We start from the raw sequence: 17,663 nt of genomic DNA on the forward strand, positions 1-17,663 counted from the left end.
TGAAGCAAGATTACTAAACTGTTTGCCACCTCTTAAAGTGTAAAAAATACATAAATGAAGAACACCAGAAAATATAACTAGTATCCCATGTATAAAAAAAGTCCCATGTAAATAATAGTTGCTTGAAAAACAAGAGGTAGGGGAACAGGTGCTGGTGTCATTAGTAACAGAAAAACATGTGACAACTTCCGGGTGACCCCACATGGATGTACACTCACCACAATGGATGGACCTTCTACTACTAGATCGGTCTTAATGCTCTTTTTTGGTTGGACTCATTGAGTATCTTATCACCAACGTGACCATTTACATGTACCTGGATGGGATTTCTTCTAATGCCATACACCGACACTCCACCCGCTAATAAAAACAGTATAATTGGTTAGACTGATACGGTAATAAGGTCATTGGTGGGAAAGGGCACACATCTCTAAAATTAAGAGAATCTTCGGGCCCTGTAAGTGTGGAAATGTTCTGACCCTGGGTTAATCCAGGTTTCTGCTGTAAAAAAAAGATGTCACAGTGATTATGGAGGAAGAGGACGGACGTGACAGGGGGTTACTGGGTGTAAATAGAAAATAAGATCTTATTACCTCCTCTGCTGCCACTTCCAGCAATGTCTTCTCTCTACTTCCTCCCGACTCACCTCTCACCCGGAACTTCTTATTTATATCTGACATCACTTCCTGTCTGCACCTGACATCACGTCCTGTTCATCCTCCATAGAGATTGCTTGTCTGGGTAGAAGTGAGATCACCACCTTGTGGAGCTCAGTGGAACTGCAGCCCTGAGAAACATCTGGTAGTGTGAACACGGCCTTGTGCTGTGTGGTATATCCTTATAGATGGGGTCATCTTCACTCTCACCAAGGGGGATAGAAAGATATTACTGCCTAGTCCAGTCTTTCTCAGCCAGGGTTCCTCCAAAGTTTTGTAGGGGTTCCCTGAGCAATGAACAATTTCTGTCTCTCAGTGACAATGATTTCATGACAATGTAAGCATTTCCTTCTTTCACCGACCACTGATATAAGAGGATCCTTCTCTCATCGGTCACCAAGGAGCAATATACAGATTAATTGTTTGGTTTGGTTTTGTTTGGGTTTGAACTGAATTTGACTTTTTTGGGGGTCAGAGAACGACTGAACTGAATGGGTATTCAGCCAAGTTGAACCTCCAGTTGATGTATGACTACCAATACTAAATGTGTCAGCTTCCCACTTCAGTGAGTGCAGATTTTAGTAATTCCTTGTAATAAAAGGCGTTACACTATGCAGGATTCCCCTTTCTCTCCTCCCTCAGTGTGTATGAAGAGGCGGAGCTTCTGCTTGAACAGCGGTCGGAGGAGGAAGCCGAGTATAGGAGGGAGACTGACAGAAAGCACAGCAGACTTGCAGGAGTGAGCGAGGAGGATGCAGTTCCTTTGCCATCGGAGGTGAGGTGAGTGTGAAGGATGTTTGTGACTCTGGTAGCTGAAAAGCTGGGAGTCATATTGCTCTGATGAGTGGGGAAACACTACTAAGGGGGCGCCCTGACCATCACGTGAGTAAGAGGTGGAAGAAGACGTGGCTACACTACAGCTGGCACAGTGAACTTTTTTGTTTTTTTTTAGAAAAATAAGTTAATTGAAGTAGCTGCAAAGTGGAAGCAGTGGACTTGCAGAGAACAATATATTGAGCACAAAATATTGTATGATTACATAAATTTGCACAGATTTTCAGTTACGTAATATAGCAGCAAATATTATAGGATTAAAGAAGTAGGTGCAAAGTGGAAGCAGTGGATCTGCAGGGAACAGCACCTTGAACACAAGCACTTTATGTTGTATATGAATTTGCACATGGTTCAGTTTACTTGATTCATTGATAAACATCATAAGAGCAATGAAGTAGGTGTAAAGTGGAAGCAATAGATCTTCAGAGAATATTATTTTGAGCCCCTAGCACTTTATATATGAATGTATCCACATATCTTAGTGTATTTGTGATAATTTATGTGCACACACAATAGGACAGCGCTGTGACACATAATGCTCTTCTAGGTGATAAAGGGAATATTATTATTATATAGGATTTATTTAGCGCCGACAGTTTGCGCAGCGCTTTAGAATACTTACCTTTGTTACAGCAGCAGTCCAGTATAAGTTACTTTTGTAGGTATTTGAGTTTTTACACATAGCGTAGGTTTTTTCCATTTATATTGGTGACATAAATGCCCAAATCTGGGGATCAGGAGCCATTTCCACCCTTTGCTCTCGGCTGGGGTTCTTTGTATCCATATAACAGATTTATTTTGTTTAAGTCTGCAGTGGTGCAAAAACCTAGAACAAAAAAACCCGTAAGTGTACAAAAAACGTGCATGTGATAACACACTTAAAAGTGCTGTTAAGAGTGTGCGTTTAGTCCACCCCCGGCAAGGGTAGGACCTCTCCCCTGATCCCCCGGGGCACGAGACTCCTGACAGGGACAAAGGGTTTCCATGGTCTGCCTAGCCAGAAGGCCTGTCAGGCCCCGTTCGTCTAGGCCAGCCAAAGCTGACCCCGAATACTTGGTTGAGGGGCTCTCCTGAAGAGAGACCCCCCAGGAGCAGGGGGTGAGAAACACACACAAAAGTGAAAGAGGGACAAACAGTGGGAGAAAATAAATAGAAAATAAAAAAGTGGCCGTAAATGTTGGTGCACTGGCCGGGCCCTGAGGCCTGGTAACAAAAATTGCCTTGGACGTTAGCCAAAAGGCCCAGACTATGAGGCGCAGTGGAGATAGAAAGCAAATTTGGTGGCTGTGACCATGTGCCTGTTCATGCCATGGGGTCCCACACCCAAGTGTTACTAAGAGCACCCATAGGGTGATCACTCCCAGGGGGCACAAATACCGCTGACCTTCTGCCTTCCCAGTCCCTGGCCAGACAAAGTAGAATGTTCAAATCAGGAGGTAATGGGCTCTTCCAACTTTCCCGAGGGGGGGGGGGGGAATTTTACGGTTTCTGTTCCAGCCAGTACTAACCTTCCAAGCCCCCATCCCTCCAGAGTAGGTTTGCATAGCCACCACCAAACCTTGGTCAGGTCAGATGACAGCACAGCACCCCCACTGGATCAATGACAAGAACAGATACTACACTTGATCTTAGCAAAAAGGCCGAGAAGCGATATGTATCCATATAACAGATGTTCTACATGACTAAATCTGCAATTAATTTTACTGCAAAATGAAAGGTGCCAAAATGTCTCCCTCCGAGCAGTAATATATTTCTATCCCCCTTGGTGGAAGTGGAGAGAACCCCATCTACCCTGTTTCCCCGAAAGTAAGACATCCCCCGAAAATAAGACCTACTTACAGTTTTGCCTCTCTCTGAAATATAAGATATCCCCCCGAAAATAAGACCTCCCCGATAATAAGGCCTCCCCCGAACATAAGGTCTCCCCGATAATAAGGTCCCCCAAAGCTACCTTAACTCTGGACTCTGGACCGTAGCAGCAGGCGCCGCCGCGCAGCTCACTGTCGGCGGCAGCACAGCCGGAGCAGACAGAAAGTGCGAGGTCTCTTTTAATAATGCCGCCTTCTGCTCGCTCTGCCCTGACGGAGTCTGGCTGACTTACAATTAGACAGTGAGTCGCGCGGGGCAGGAGTCGGGCACATTGTGTGGACACACGGGGGTGACTGAGGTAAGGGGGAAATGTCTGATAAAGGGGTGGGGGGATGTCTGGTGAAGGTGTCCACTGGCACAGGGGTGGGGGAGTGGGATTGCTTAAAAAGACACAGGAGGATCAGAGGGGGCAATCAAAATGACACAGGAGGATCAGAAGGGGGGGGGGGTTAAAATGACACAGGAGGATCAGAAGGGGGGGGGGAATCAAAATGACACAGGAGGATGTAATTTCCTGGTAACAACTACTACCGTACCGTATATAGGTAATACATTTCCTTTTTTTTTTGTTCAACAATAAATGTGTACAGTATTCTTCTTCATGGAAAAATAAGACATCCCCTGAAAATAAGACCTAGGGCATCTTTGGGAGCAAAACTTAATATAAGATACTGTCTTATTTTTGGGGAAACAGGGTATAAGGATATACAGTACAAAGGCCGTGTTCACACTACCAGATGTTTCTCAGGGCTGCAGTTCCTCTGAGCTCCACAAGGTGGTGATATCACTTCTACCCAGACAGGAAGTCTCTATGGACCACAGACAGGAAGTGATGTCAGGTACAGACAGGACATTTCATAGAACGTAGAGGGGAGACATTGCCAGACCTAGCAGCAGAGGAGGTAATACATAGATTAACCCCTTCAGGGGGATCAGTTGATAAATAATATATCTTGCTTCCAAAGCTGGCCCAATACACAGATCAGTGATAAAGCTATTGGCTGCAGCCGCTGAGCGAGTGACTTTTATCTGGCAGTGACCACACATGGATGGAAACGTGACCGATCCCTGCTGAACCAGCTGAATTTCCATCTATCTATGGTCACCTTAAGTGACTTCCCCCCCTCCCCCTCATCTCCTTCATTATGTAAATCATGCTGAGATAATCTCCCATTGGCTGAGCAATATTCTCATTTGTCTCTGAGCTCCTTCTTGCTATTCCTCGTCCTGCCTGTTGTTTCCTTGGATTGATTTTCTGTGTAGTGACTCCGGCTTCATCTTTTGGATGCGCTCGTCTGTTGCTTGTCCTGACCTTTATCCTAATTCCTGGATCTCCTCCTCATCTCCCCTCCATTTCCTCTTACACAGCTTTTCTCCACACCTGCAGTGACCGTGGGGGGTGGAAACTTGGCACCAGCATGCAGCAAAATCCATCCCCACCATTAGGAGCTCTGGAGAAAATTGTCTGCTATTTACACTCCTTTCCTCCACACGTTACCTGCTCACATGACAGCTTACTTTCACACATTCCTGACAGATTTCTGTATGGTAAAGGTCAAAGTTCACTCTTCATTTTAGGAGAAGTGGGAGGCACCCAGGAACAATAATTTGGTTTGCAAGGGGGCCTCATATAGAGGGCACCTCAAATGTCCCTGCATTTAGAGTCTATATGTCCTATGACATCACACTGACCTCACAGCTCCTCCCCCAATGTCTCTCCATCTGGCTTTTTTTTCTGATGATCTTGTAAAGTAGGAAGACCCTTGGAATTCTCACTTGCAAAGTGGGTCTGTTGGTCCTGTGTTGTGTGTAATGACATTAGAATGCCTGCAACATGCTTTTTCCTGCGTAGTGTGGGGTTCCTGTATGGGTAAATTATACCTCAGCCTGAAGTGAGGCTTTAATAAATAGAGACCTGACCTGAGAGATGAGGAGGATTCTGGGAATGTCATTTAATTTTACTATTTGTGTTCAGACCTAGAGTTTTCCTCCCGTGAAATCTGGAGATCATATGACCATCACATTGCCTCTACCTCCCTCCCTGATGGAATAGAGAAATAAAAAGAAGACTCTAGAAGTCACCAGAGAGATCATGAAGGAGAGGTGAGCGGTGCTGGGAATTCAGGGATGGTGACTGTATCATTGTGTGTGTCAGGTTCCTATAAGGTGTCAGGATGACACTGTCTATTTCTTCATGGAGGAGTGGGAGTATTTAGAAGGACACAAGGATCTCTACAAGGACGTTATGATGGAGAATCAGCCACCCCTCACATCATTGGGTAAGAGGAGACTTTATTGTAAAGGAGAGAGCAGTACGGAGGATCCACCTAGATCCCCCATCATCTGATAAACACATAGAAACAATGTATTCAGTCAGTGTGTGTGTTTCCTACAGATGGATCCAGTAATGGGAACCCACCAGAGAGATGTCCCCATCCTCTGTATTCCTGGGATTCCACACAGGAAAGTCACACCATCCCCCACCATCATCAGGTAGATGAGGAACAATCACTGATAGTATTATTAGGATCTGTACATTATCTGCATTGTTACCATTGATGTCATTTCTTATTATATATTCAGAGTGGAAACCTGAGAGATTCTAAAGTTGAGGTTAAAGAAGAGATAAAAGAGGAGGATGATGGGGTGATGGAGGAGTCAGAGTTTCTAAACAAACGCAAAGATCTGTATCAGGACACCATGGTGGAGTCATCCAGCTACAGAAACCCACCAGAGAGATGTCCCCGTCCTCTGTATTCCCGGGATTCCACACAGGAAGGTCACACCATCCCCCACCATCATCAGGTAGATGATTCACGATTATTGGTAGTTCTGATTTATACACAGAATGTTTGTTACAATGAATGTTTTATTATATATTCAGAGTGGAATCCTCTGGGACTATAATATTATTGTTAAAGAAGAGTATAAAGAGGAGGATGAGGAGTATGGAGTGATGGAGGATTTTTCTGATGGACACAAGGATATGACAGAGACACCTAATACCAGGAACCCACCAGAGAGATGTCCCCGTCCTCTGTATTCCTGGGATTCCACACAGGAAGGTCACACCATCCCTCACCATCATCAGGTAGGGGATTGATAATTATTGGTAGTTATGATTTGTACACAGCATGTTTGTTACAATAAAAGTTATATTCTATATTCAGAGTGGAAGCCTTGGAGATAGTTGTGTTGTTAAAGAAGAGTATAAAGAGGAGGATGAGGAGTATGGAATGATGGAGGAGTTTTCAGAAGGACACAAGGATGTGATGGAGCCCCCTAATACCAGAAACCCACCAGAGAGATGTCCCCATCCTCTGTATTCCCGGGATTCCACACAGGAAGATCACACTATCCCTCACCATTACAAGGTTGGTGGGATGGAGGATCTAGAACTTGAACTCCTAGAGATGATGTGTGGATTTTTGTATGTGAGCTTATATTTTTCAGATTATTTTTTTTTCTGATTTTCCTGATTTAGGGTGAAGATCTGATAAATGTAAAGGTTGAAGGTAAAGAAGAAGAAGAAGAAGAGAGGTATGTAAGGGATGATCAGCAGTCTATGGAGGAGGATGGAACAACGGGGACATTTATAGAGGAGGACACTCCTACAGAGATCAGCACAGGTGGGTCATTAAAACTAAATACATTCCTCCAACCATACTGCTCACTGATTGGTCCAGAGTTGGGCAAGGACTGGAAGATATCAGCCTTTAATACCCTGGTCACTTTTCTGAGCTGTGTTCCCCGTCCTGTATTCCTGTATTTCTTTCAGATAATCTTCCTTCTCTGTGCTGCAAACAAAATGTATGTATCTAGACTGGATTTATGGAGATTCTGGGGTTCAGCTGGCAGCTAGTTTGGGCTCTTACAGCCCGGAGTGCAGTGTTCTTTTCTCTGCCGGCCCTTCTCTCCAGTTCATTCAAGTTGGTGACATCATGTGACCAGAGATGAGAACTGGCAGGGATCAGAGCACCAGAACAGGTAGTTGTGCCACAGCAGCCCTCCTGACCCTTTAGTTTTGTACCCTCCAGACCCCATTGCGCTGTGCCCTCCAAATCCCCCGATACCATGCCCTCCTGACTCTGCTGTACATTACACCCCAGATTTCCCTGCGCGGTGCTTTCCAGACCTCCTACACCATCCCTCCTGACCCCCCTGTAACGCGCAGTCCGGATTCCCCTTTGGCTTTGCTGTCCGGAATCCTCTTCGCTGTGCCGTCCAGATTACCCTGCATTGTCTCTTCCGGATTCCCCTGCGCTGTCCCCTCCGGATTCTCCTACGCTGTCCCCTCCGGATTTTCCACTGCGCTGTCCCCTCCGGATTTTCCACTGCGCGGTCCCCTCCGGATTTTCCACTGCGCGGTCCCCTCCGGATTTTCCACTGCGCGGTCCCCTCCGGATTTTCCACTGCGCGGTCCCCTCCGGATTTTCCACTGCGCGGTCCCCTCCGGATTCCCTTGCGCTGTCCCCTCCAGATTCCCCTGCGTTGTCCCCTCCTGATTTTCCACTGCGCGGTAACCTCCGGATTCCCCTGTGCTGTCCATTCCTGACCACCCCCTTTACACTTCCCTGCTAACGTCATTTGCACTGTAGACACCCTGTTCTCTGCCTTGTTAGTTTCTATCCTGCTCACCCCTGCCATCTGACCTCTGTACACTGCCCTACATCCTACTGACCTCTGTACACTGCCCTACATCCTACTGACCTCTGTACACTGCCCTACATCCTACTGACCTCTGTACACTGCCCTACATCCTACTGACCTCTGTACACTGCCCTACATCCTACTGACCTCTGTACATTGCCCACATCCTACTGACCTCTGTACACTGCCCTACATCCTACTGACCTCTGTACACTGCCCTACATCCTACTGACCTCTGTACACTGCCCTACATCCTACTGACCTCTGTACACTGCCCTACATACTACTGACCTCTGTATACTACCATACATATTACTGACCTCTGTACACTGCCCTACATCCTGCTGACCTCTTTACACTGCCCTACATACTACTGACCTCTGTACACTGTCCTACATCCTACTGACCTCTGTACACTGCCCTACATACTACTGACCTCTGTATGTTGCTCTACATACTACTGACCTCTGTACACTGCCCTACATACTACTGACCTCTGTATACTGCCCTACATTTTACTGACCTCTGTATACTGCCCTACATTTTACTGACCTCTGTATACTGCCCTACATCCTACTGACCCCTGGACACTGCCCTACATCCTACTGACCTCTGTACACTGCCCTACATCCTACTGACCTCTGGACACTGCCCTACATCCTACTGACCTCTGTACACTGCCCTACATCCTACTGACCCCTGGACACTGCCCTACATCCTACTGACCTCTGTACACTGCCCTACCTACTACTGAACTCTGTACACTGGCCTATATAGTACTGACCTCTGTACACTACCCTACATACTACTGACCTCTGTACACTGCCCTACATACTACTGACCTCTGTACACTGCCCTACATACTACTGACCTCTGTACACTGCCCTACATCCTCCTGACCTCTGTACACTGCCCTACATACTACTGACCTCTGTACACTGCCCTACATCCTCCTGACCTCTGTACACTACCATACATACTACTGACCTCTGTACACTATCCTACATCCTACTGACCTCTGTACACTGCTCTACATTAGGGCTGCAACTAACGATTAATTTGTCTGTCGACTAATCTATCGATTATTTTTACGATTAGTCGACTAATCTAACGATTATTTTTTTATTTTTTTTTTTTTTTTGCTTAATTGAGTGTTTTTTTGATTAGCTAATTAATCCTGTAATTAATACAGACCCCTCAGTAAGCCTCCCTCCCAGTACAGACCCCTCCGTAAGCCCCCTCCCAGTACAGACCCCTCAATAAGCCCTCCCACCTAGTACAGACCCCTCAGTAAGCCCTCCCACCTAGTACAGACCACTTAGTAAGCCCCCCTCCCAGTGTGGACCCCTCAGTAAGCCCTCCCACCTAGTACAGACCCCTCAGTAAGCCCCCCTCCCAGTGTAGACCCCTCAGGCTCACCTGCGATCACATGATGCTGCTGGAGTGGGGAAGGATCATCGGTGTTGGCGGCAGTCTGCAGCCACAGAGAATCAGCTCAGTTGATGCGCAGGCGCAGCCGCCCCGGGACGTCATGCCGCTCACAGCGGCTGACGTAGAATAGGGTAGGAATAGGGCCCTATAGGGGTATCCTAAGCAAGGCACTGGGAGGGGGTGGGGCCCTATAGGGGTATCCTAGGCTAGGCACTGGGAGGGATGGGGCCCTATAGGGGTATACTAGGCCAGGCACTGGGGAGGGATGGGGCCCTATAGGGGTATACTAGGCCAGGCACTGGGGGAGGGATGGGGCCCTTTAGGGGTATACTAGGCCAGGCACTGGGGGAGGGATGGGGCCCTTTAGGGGTATACTAGGCCAGGCACTGGGGAGGGATGGGGCCCTATAGGGGGTATACTAGGCCAGGCATTGGGGAGGAATGGGGCCCTATAGGGGGTATACTAGGCCAGGCATTGGGGAGGAATGGGGCCCTATAGGGGTATACTAGGCCAGGCACTGGGGAGGGATGGGGCCCTATAGGGGTATACTAGGCCAGGCACTGGGGGAGGCATGGGGCCCTTTAGGGGTATACTAGGCCAGGCACTGGGGGAGGCATGGGGCCCTTTAGGGGTATACTAGGCCAGGCACTGGGGAGGGGTGGGGCCCTATAGGGGTATACTAGGCCAGGCATTGGGGGAGGAATGGGGCCCCTTCACACACAGTGAGTGGGAGGTGATCACAGTGTACTTAGAACCGAAGGAACTGCTTTTAATACATTCATTACACGGCCGCAGGTCTCCTAATCCTCCCCGCCCCGCCCCCTGTAAGAACTCGATATTTGCATCTGTCCCGCCCCCTGTAAGAACTCGATATTTGCATCCGTCCCGCCTGCTCTCAGGTCTCCTAATCCTCCCCGCCCTGCCCCCTGTAAGAACTCGATGATGCCGTCCCACCTCAGCCCCGCAGAACTCGATATTTGCACCCGTCCCGCCTGCTCTCAGGTCTTGCAGCGGCCCCAATCAATGGAGCGGCCCGGCCGGCAATGCGAGCACGGGGCGTGTGACGTCACGCGTGACGCGTCAACGCTTTTCACACACGTCGACGAATTTTAGTAGTCGACGAGTCGTGGCAGCCCTACTCTACATACTACTGACCTCTGTACACTGCCCTACATACTACTGAACTCTGTACACTGGCCTATATAGTACTGACCTCTGTACACTGGCCTATATAGTACTGACCTCTGTACACTGGCCTATATAGTACTGACCTCTGTACACTGCTCTACATACTGCTGACCTCTGTACACTGTCATACATACTACTGACCTCAGTACACTGCCCTACGTACTACTGACCTCTGTATACTGCTCTGCATCCTACTGCCCTCTGTACACTGCCCTACATACTACTGACCTATGTGCACTGCCCTACATCCTACTGACCTCTCTGCACTGCCCTACATACTACTGACCTCTGTAAACTGCCCTACATCCTACTGACCTCTGTACACTACCATACATACTACTGACCTCTGTACACTATCCTACCTACTACTGACCTCTGTACACTGCCCTACATCCTACTGACCTCTGTACACTACCATACATACTACTGACCTCTGTACACTGCCCTACGTACTACTGACCTCTGTACACTGCTCTGCATCCTACTGCCCTCTGTACACTGCCCTACATACTACTGACCTCTGTGCACTGCCCTACATCCTACTGACCTCTCTGCACTGCCCTACATACTACTGACCTCTGTAAACTGCCCTACATCCTACTGACCTCTGTACACTGCTCTACATCCTACTGACCTCTGTACACTGCCCTACATCCTACTGACCTCTGTACACTGCCCTACATCCTACTGACCTCTGTACACTGCCCTACATACTACTGACCTCTGTACACTGTCCTACATCCTACTGACCTCTGTACACTGCCCTACATACTACTGACCTCTGTACACTGTCCTACATCCTACTGACCTCTGTACACTGCCCTACATACTACTGACCTCTGTACACTGTCCTACATCCTATTGACCTCTGTACACTGCCCTACATCCTACTGACCTCTGTGCACTGCCCTACATACTACTGACCTCTGTGCACTGCCCTACATCCTACTGCCCTCTGTACACTGCCCTACATCCTACTGACCTCTGTACACTGCCCTACATACTACTGACCTCTGTACACTGCCCTACCTACTACTGACCTCTGTACACTGCCCTACATACTACTGACCTCTGTACACTGCCCTACCTACTACTGACCTCTGTACACTGCCCTACATCCTACTGACCTCTGTACACTGCCCTACATACTACTGACCTCCGTACACTGCCCTACATACTACTGACCTCCGTACACTGCCCTACATACTACTGACCTCTGTGCACTGCCCTACATACTACTGACCTCTGTACACTGCCCTACATCCTACTGACCTCTGTACACTGCTCTACATACTACTGACCTCTGTACACTGCCCTACATACTACTGACCTCTGTACACTGCCCTACATCCTACTGACCTCTGTACACTGCTCTACATACTACTGACCTCTGTACACTGCCCTACATACTACTGACCTCTGTACACTGCCCTACATACTACTGACCTCTTGCACTGCCCTACATACTACTGACCTCTGTGCACTGTTCTACATACTACTGACCTCTGTACACTGCTCTGCATACTACTGACCTCTGTACACTGCCCTACATCCTACTGACCTCTGTACACTGCCCTACATCCTACTGACCTCTGTACACTGCCCTACATCCTACTGACCTCTGTACACTGCCCTGGGTATTAATAGTAATAGGTATTGGAGCACATAATTTTACATGTTGATAATATAATGAGCAGTCGGCCTGGTGAACCAGAAAGTGTGGCTTAACCCAGAGGTCCAATGGAAGCTGATAGGTGGAGTTTGGAGGCAACGGTGACTCTGGAAAAACAGTGTCCGTGAGTACCAAGGAACTTGCCCGGGGGTCTGTCAGGAAGGCAGGAAGGGGACCACTCCAGAGGCTAGAGTCAGCGGACGGGTGTCAGCACACAGGCAGTGAGAGTAAAGGGGGTGCCAAGTTTAGAACCCTGAATAGAATATTCAAGCAGGAACATTTAAAGCATCTTCACTTCAGTGGCAGAGTGAAGCAGCGGCCTTGCCGCATTCCACAGTTAGCTGTCCTCAAGACTGTGAATAGTTAATTGTTGGATTATCCCACTCATCCCTTCTCCTATCTAAGTTCTCAATAAAAACACAAAAACAACATCCCCTGGATTGATTATTGACTGAGCCAAGAACTTTCATTGCTGTTTATCTGCTGTCAGTTGCTAAGGGTAACCCAGGGGAACCCAGAAAGTGTAATTGTCAGCAGTCCTCTAGGGGGCAATGCTACACTTACATTTATATTACAGTGATAATAAGGGAGGAGTCAGTAACCCAATGATGGTGTTCTTCAGGATCAGTCCAGTCTTCATCTTGGTTGTTCTCCCCCCATCCTCACTCTCTGACCTCTGGTGGGACTCAGCCCTGCTGTTATTCATGACTAAATCATGAACTAAATAAGGAAGTGCAGGACTTTTTGTGTTGTGAAGATGGCAATGAGTGATAGAGGGGGAGGGGACACTCGTCCTATAATCCTCTCATCACTGTCACTCCTATAAAAGACAGTTCTCGTTGTTTCATGACTCTCTGACTAAGGTCCATGAATAAAGAAGTGAACTGGTAGGAGATCAGAGGACCCATTTACTAGTTACCTTAAGGGTGGAATTGTAAGATCCTCAGAGACAAAGCTGTCTGATGTGGGCGAAGTCCTGGTTTAGGGGAACCAATCTGCTCATGTTCTAGACTGTAAGCTCTAACAAGCAGGGCCCTCTAGTTCCTCCTGTTTTGAATTGTATTTTAACTGTATTGTCTTCCCTCACATTGTAAAGCGCTGCACAAACTGTTGGCGCTATATAAATCCTGTATAATAATAATAATGTCTAGTAACAATCTTTGTATTTCTATTTTAGTACATGGACAGAAATCCTCAGAGGATTGTCTCACTTTGTCTCCAGACTGTAAAGTAGAAGATGAGGACATCACACAGTACAGTCCAGGAGAAAACCCGTCTACCTCAAATGTCCATCCGGCGCCACACATTGTAGATGGACCATCGTATTCCTCTTATCCTGAGGAACCTCAGACTGTAAGGGACGGTGCCAGACCATCGTATTCCTCTTATCCTGAAGAACCCCAGACTGTGAGGGACGGTGCCGTCCTTCCAACAGATAAGAGGTTTACTTGTACTGAGTGCGGGAAGTGTTTCCAGTCTAAATTCAATCTTAATGCGCATACAAGATCTCACACGGGGGAGAAGCCGTTTTCCTGTACTGAGTGTGGGAAATGTTTTTCACAGAAGTCCCATCTTTGCAGACATCAGAGAACTCACACGAGGGAAAAACCGTATTCTTGTTCTGTGTGTGAGAAATGTTTTTCACATAAGTCCTATCTTCAAATACATCAGAGGTTTCACACAGGTGAGAAGCCACATTCTTGTCCTGAGTGCGGGAAATGTTTTTCAGTGAAGTCCAATCTTTCCAAACATCAGAGATCTCACATGGTGGAGAAGCCGTATACCTGCCCTGAGTGTGGAAAATGTTTTTTAAAGAACTCCCATCTTTCCTTGCATCAGAGGTCTCACATGAGCAAGAAGCTGTTTTCTTGTCCTGAGTGTGGGAAATGTTTTGTTCAAAAATCAGAACTTGTCACACATCAGAGGTGTCACATGGGGGAGAAGCCATATATCTGTTCTGACTGCGGGAAGTGTTTTCGTGTTCACTCCAAACTTAAGGTGCATGAAAGATCTCACACAGGGGAGAAGCCGTATTCCTGTCCTGAGTGCGGGAAATGTTTTTCGCAGAAGTCCAATCTTAAAATACATCAGAGATCTCACTCAGGTGAGAAGCCATATTCCTGTTCTGAGTGCGGGAAATGTTTTTCAGATAAATCCAGCCTTAATATTCATCAGAGATTGCACACAGGTGAGAAGCTGCATTCCTGTCTTAGGTGTGGGAAAGGTTTTGTACGGAAATCAGAACTTGTCACACATCAGATGTATCACACAGGGGAAAAGCCATACTCCTGTTCCATGTGTGGGAAATGTTTTGTACGAAAAACAGTACTTGTCAAACATCAAAGGACTCACATGGGCAAAAATACTGTATTTCTGTCCTGAGTGCAGGAAAGGTTTCTTAGAAAAATCAGAACTTCACACACATCAAAGATCTCACGTGGGGGAGAAGCCACTTTCCTGTCCTGAGTGAGGGAAATGTTCTTCACTGAAGTCTTGTCTTCCTGTACATCAGGGGTCCCACACAGCCCTCGGGGTGTAAGAAACACTTCATAAGGAGATCAGAGATTACCAAAGACGTGGATGAAGTGTTGTCCCATGTTGGCCATTGATAGCAGTAGAAAAATAAAAATGGAGTCATAACCTTTCATTGGCTGAGTACATTTTGTGGTGTAAGCTTTGGTAACCATTTAGGCGTCTATTAAGAAAAAAAAAATAGTTGAATGACTATTTCCAGCATTCACCCAGCTGTGATGGGTTTTGGCCATATTTTATTTCCTATGAATATTGACTTCATCTAGTGGCCATAATGTCACTTATTTTCCTTCATCAGGTAAGGCTTCATACTAATACCTGAGATCATACACTTATGGGTACACTAGACTGTGAAGAACACAAGTCAATTAAACCAACCATTAATTTAATATGAAAAATACCACATTTGGGCTTTAGATGGCGCTGAGTATACTAGCAATTATCTCCAACTAGTGGCAAATGTATTATTTTCCATTTTAAATCAATGGAAAACATTTAAGCAGCAAATATCTGATTAACATCCATATTTTTCCATATTTTTCCCTCATTCACACAGAAGGAATGTACATGGCAGATGAAATGCTATGCAGTTTTTTTATGAATAGACCCCTAAATGTCAGGAGACGTTTATATAAAGATGGGAAGTATATAGCAGATAAACGAATAGACCTCCTAGCAATGTTATTACCAGGCTGCAGCTAGGGGGAGCTCTAATGTGACCACAGCAGAGTGATCCCATCTAGCTCACATTAACCCTTTCACTGCCAGAGCTGTGTTTGCATTATTTTTGCACACATGGTAAAATGCAGATTTTGGGCCTGAATATTAGATAAAACCCCCAAACATATATTTTCTGAAAGCAGAGGCCCTGGAGAATAAAATGGTGGTAATTGTTAAGATGTTCCTCGTTCACAAATGTCACCTTCATATCCGGGTTTATTTTCTCCTTTCCCCCATTTTCTATGGTGTGATCTTTTCTACAATACTTTGTTATAATAATGTAACACGTTGTATATTGTATTGTACACAAATTATTACCAACTCCGCCTCCACATTCCAGACAAGTCATTTTCCTGACCAGTTGGATTTCTTCCTTTACTATTTCCTGATTCTATGACTGCAATCTTGTTAAAAGTAACCTTGTAATAAAAAATTTTATTGAATGAAAAAAGTGTGTGTCGGTGTAATGAGGAAAATCTGTGACGGTCAAACATTGCTGATCGGGGACACTTTAGATCCTTCACAGGTCATCAGTTTAGAGTTCGGGGTCATCACACCATCTGCAGAGATCTGCGATTTCTGCTCTAGAGAAATGCAGGTCTTTGTAAGACACATACTGTAGTATACAATTATTTTCTATGTCGGCTTCACACCAAATCACATGTGGGATGTGCGGCGCGGTACGGAGCTGTGTGGGATTATGCAGCATGTCTGCAGTTTTCCGCACCTATACTAAAGGAAACTGTCAGTGTCGCTCTGAACTCCATGTGACTGGCAGTGAGAGGAGAGCAGAGCCGCGTGTCCCTACAGTACAGCCGCAGATAAGAGAGGGCAGCAGGAGGAATCATGGTGGACAGGAGTTTGCAGTCGGTGTGGTGAGGAAAGAGGGGGTGCAATTACATGAACCAATCTCCTATGGATCTCCCCCTGCAGCTGCTGAAAGCTGCTTCTCCCCCCCCCCTCTCCCTTCTGCCAGCTTTCAGAGGCAGCAGGGAGAGGTGCACAGGAGATCGGTTCATGTAATTGCACCCCTTCTACCCCCACTGCACTAATCACATGCTCCTGTCCACCCCATCCGATTCATCCTGCTTGCCATAATCCCCCCCTGGTGCCTAAGTCACATCTGCTAGGGGTGCAACTATCCCCCAGTACATAATTGTAAATATCCCAGCATGTGCAGTGTTTCTGACTCCTCCCACCATCACCACTTCAAATCACTGAATGTTCCTTTAATATCTCCCAGAAGAAGTAAACCTCTGTATACTGATTGCATTTCATTTCATCATCCTCTAGTTGTGTTAAATTGGGGGGGGGGGGGGGCAGAGTGCCACCTCCCTGTAATGAGTTTTTGCAGGTTGGGATGTCTGGTAAAGGCAGAAGGTGCATGCTATGCATTAAGATAAAAAGCCTTCTGTGTGTGGCACCCCCCCCCCCCAGCACCCCCTAATACTTACCTGAGCCCCATCTCTGTCCAGGGATGTCCACGAGTCCCTCGGCCGTCCGGGACTCTCTCTCCTGATTGACTGAGACACAGCCGTGGCTCCCGAGGCTGTCAATCAAAGTCAGATAGCCAATCAGGAGAGAGAGGGGCGGGGCCTGAATGGCAGCTCCGTGTCTGAATGAACACAGAGCTGCAGCTCGGCTTTGTTCCCCCTATAGCAAGCTGCTTACTGTGGGGGCACTTAACAGGAGAGAGGGGCCAGGAGCTCCAGCCAGGTACCTGAGAAGAGGAGGATCCATGCTGCTCTGTGCAAAACCAACTGCATAGAGGAGGAAGTATAACATGATTAGTATTTTACAAAGAAAAAAAAATAAGACATTACAATCACTTTAACCACTTCAGCCCCAGAAGATATTACCCCCTTCCTGACCAGGCCCTATTTTATGATTCAGCACTGCATTCATTTAACGGACAATTGTGCGGTCGTGCAACGCTGTACCCAAACAAAATAATTTCCGTCCTTTTTTCCCAAAAATAGAGCTTTCTTTTGGTGGTATTTGATCACCTCTGCGATTTTTTTATTTGTGCGCTATAAACAAAAAAAAGAGCGACAATTTTGAAAAAACAAACAAACAATATTTTCCACATTCTGCTATAAAACATTCCCCAA

The 17,663-nt window shown here is 46.7% G+C and overlaps 2 protein-coding genes across 2 annotated transcripts in view; one reads left to right on the top strand and one right to left on the bottom strand.

Moving 5' to 3' along the window:
• LOC309567170 (uncharacterized protein) overlaps positions 1-681 on the bottom strand; it is a 563,610-nt gene extending 562,929 nt beyond the window's left edge. Inside the window, exon 1 of the mRNA XM_082272529.1 lies at positions 594-681. Within this exon, the coding sequence (XP_082128655.1) occupies positions 594-680 (87 nt within the window). The 5' untranslated portion in view covers position 681. The remainder of the gene's footprint in view (positions 1-593) is intronic.
• A 4,686-nt stretch (positions 682-5,367) lies between these two features.
• LOC309567412 (uncharacterized protein) lies at positions 5,368-14,720 on the top strand. Its single transcript, XM_082272812.1, has 8 exons — positions 5,368-5,462; positions 5,515-5,638; positions 5,755-5,852; positions 5,943-6,164; positions 6,244-6,450; positions 6,530-6,733; positions 6,844-6,988; positions 13,478-14,720. Exons 2-8 carry the CDS (start codon positions 5,554-5,556, stop codon positions 14,680-14,682), a joined length of 2,166 nt encoding a protein of 721 aa, XP_082128938.1. The 5' UTR covers positions 5,368-5,462; positions 5,515-5,553; the 3' UTR covers positions 14,683-14,720.
• The last annotated feature ends 2,943 nt before the right edge of the window (positions 14,721-17,663 follow it).

This window comes from Pelophylax lessonae (genome assembly GCF_965119305.1).
Source record: "Pelophylax lessonae genome assembly, chromosome: 11".
NCBI classification, from domain to species: Eukaryota; Metazoa; Chordata; class Amphibia; order Anura; family Ranidae; genus Pelophylax; species Pelophylax lessonae.

What these genes read in the sequence shown, in the direction of transcription:
- LOC309567412 (XM_082272812.1), top strand. Translation starts at nt 5,554, where the DNA reads ATGGAGGAGTGGGAGTATTTAGAAGGACACAAGGATCTCTACAAGGAC. An exon ending in CCATCCCTCACCATCATCAG is followed by an intron (nt 6,451 to 6,529) that starts GTAGGGGATTGA and finishes TTCTATATTCAG; the next exon opens with AGTGGAAGCCTTGGAGATAG. An exon ending in CTATCCCTCACCATTACAAG is followed by an intron (nt 6,734 to 6,843) that starts GTTGGTGGGATG and finishes TTCCTGATTTAG; the next exon opens with GGTGAAGATCTGATAAATGT.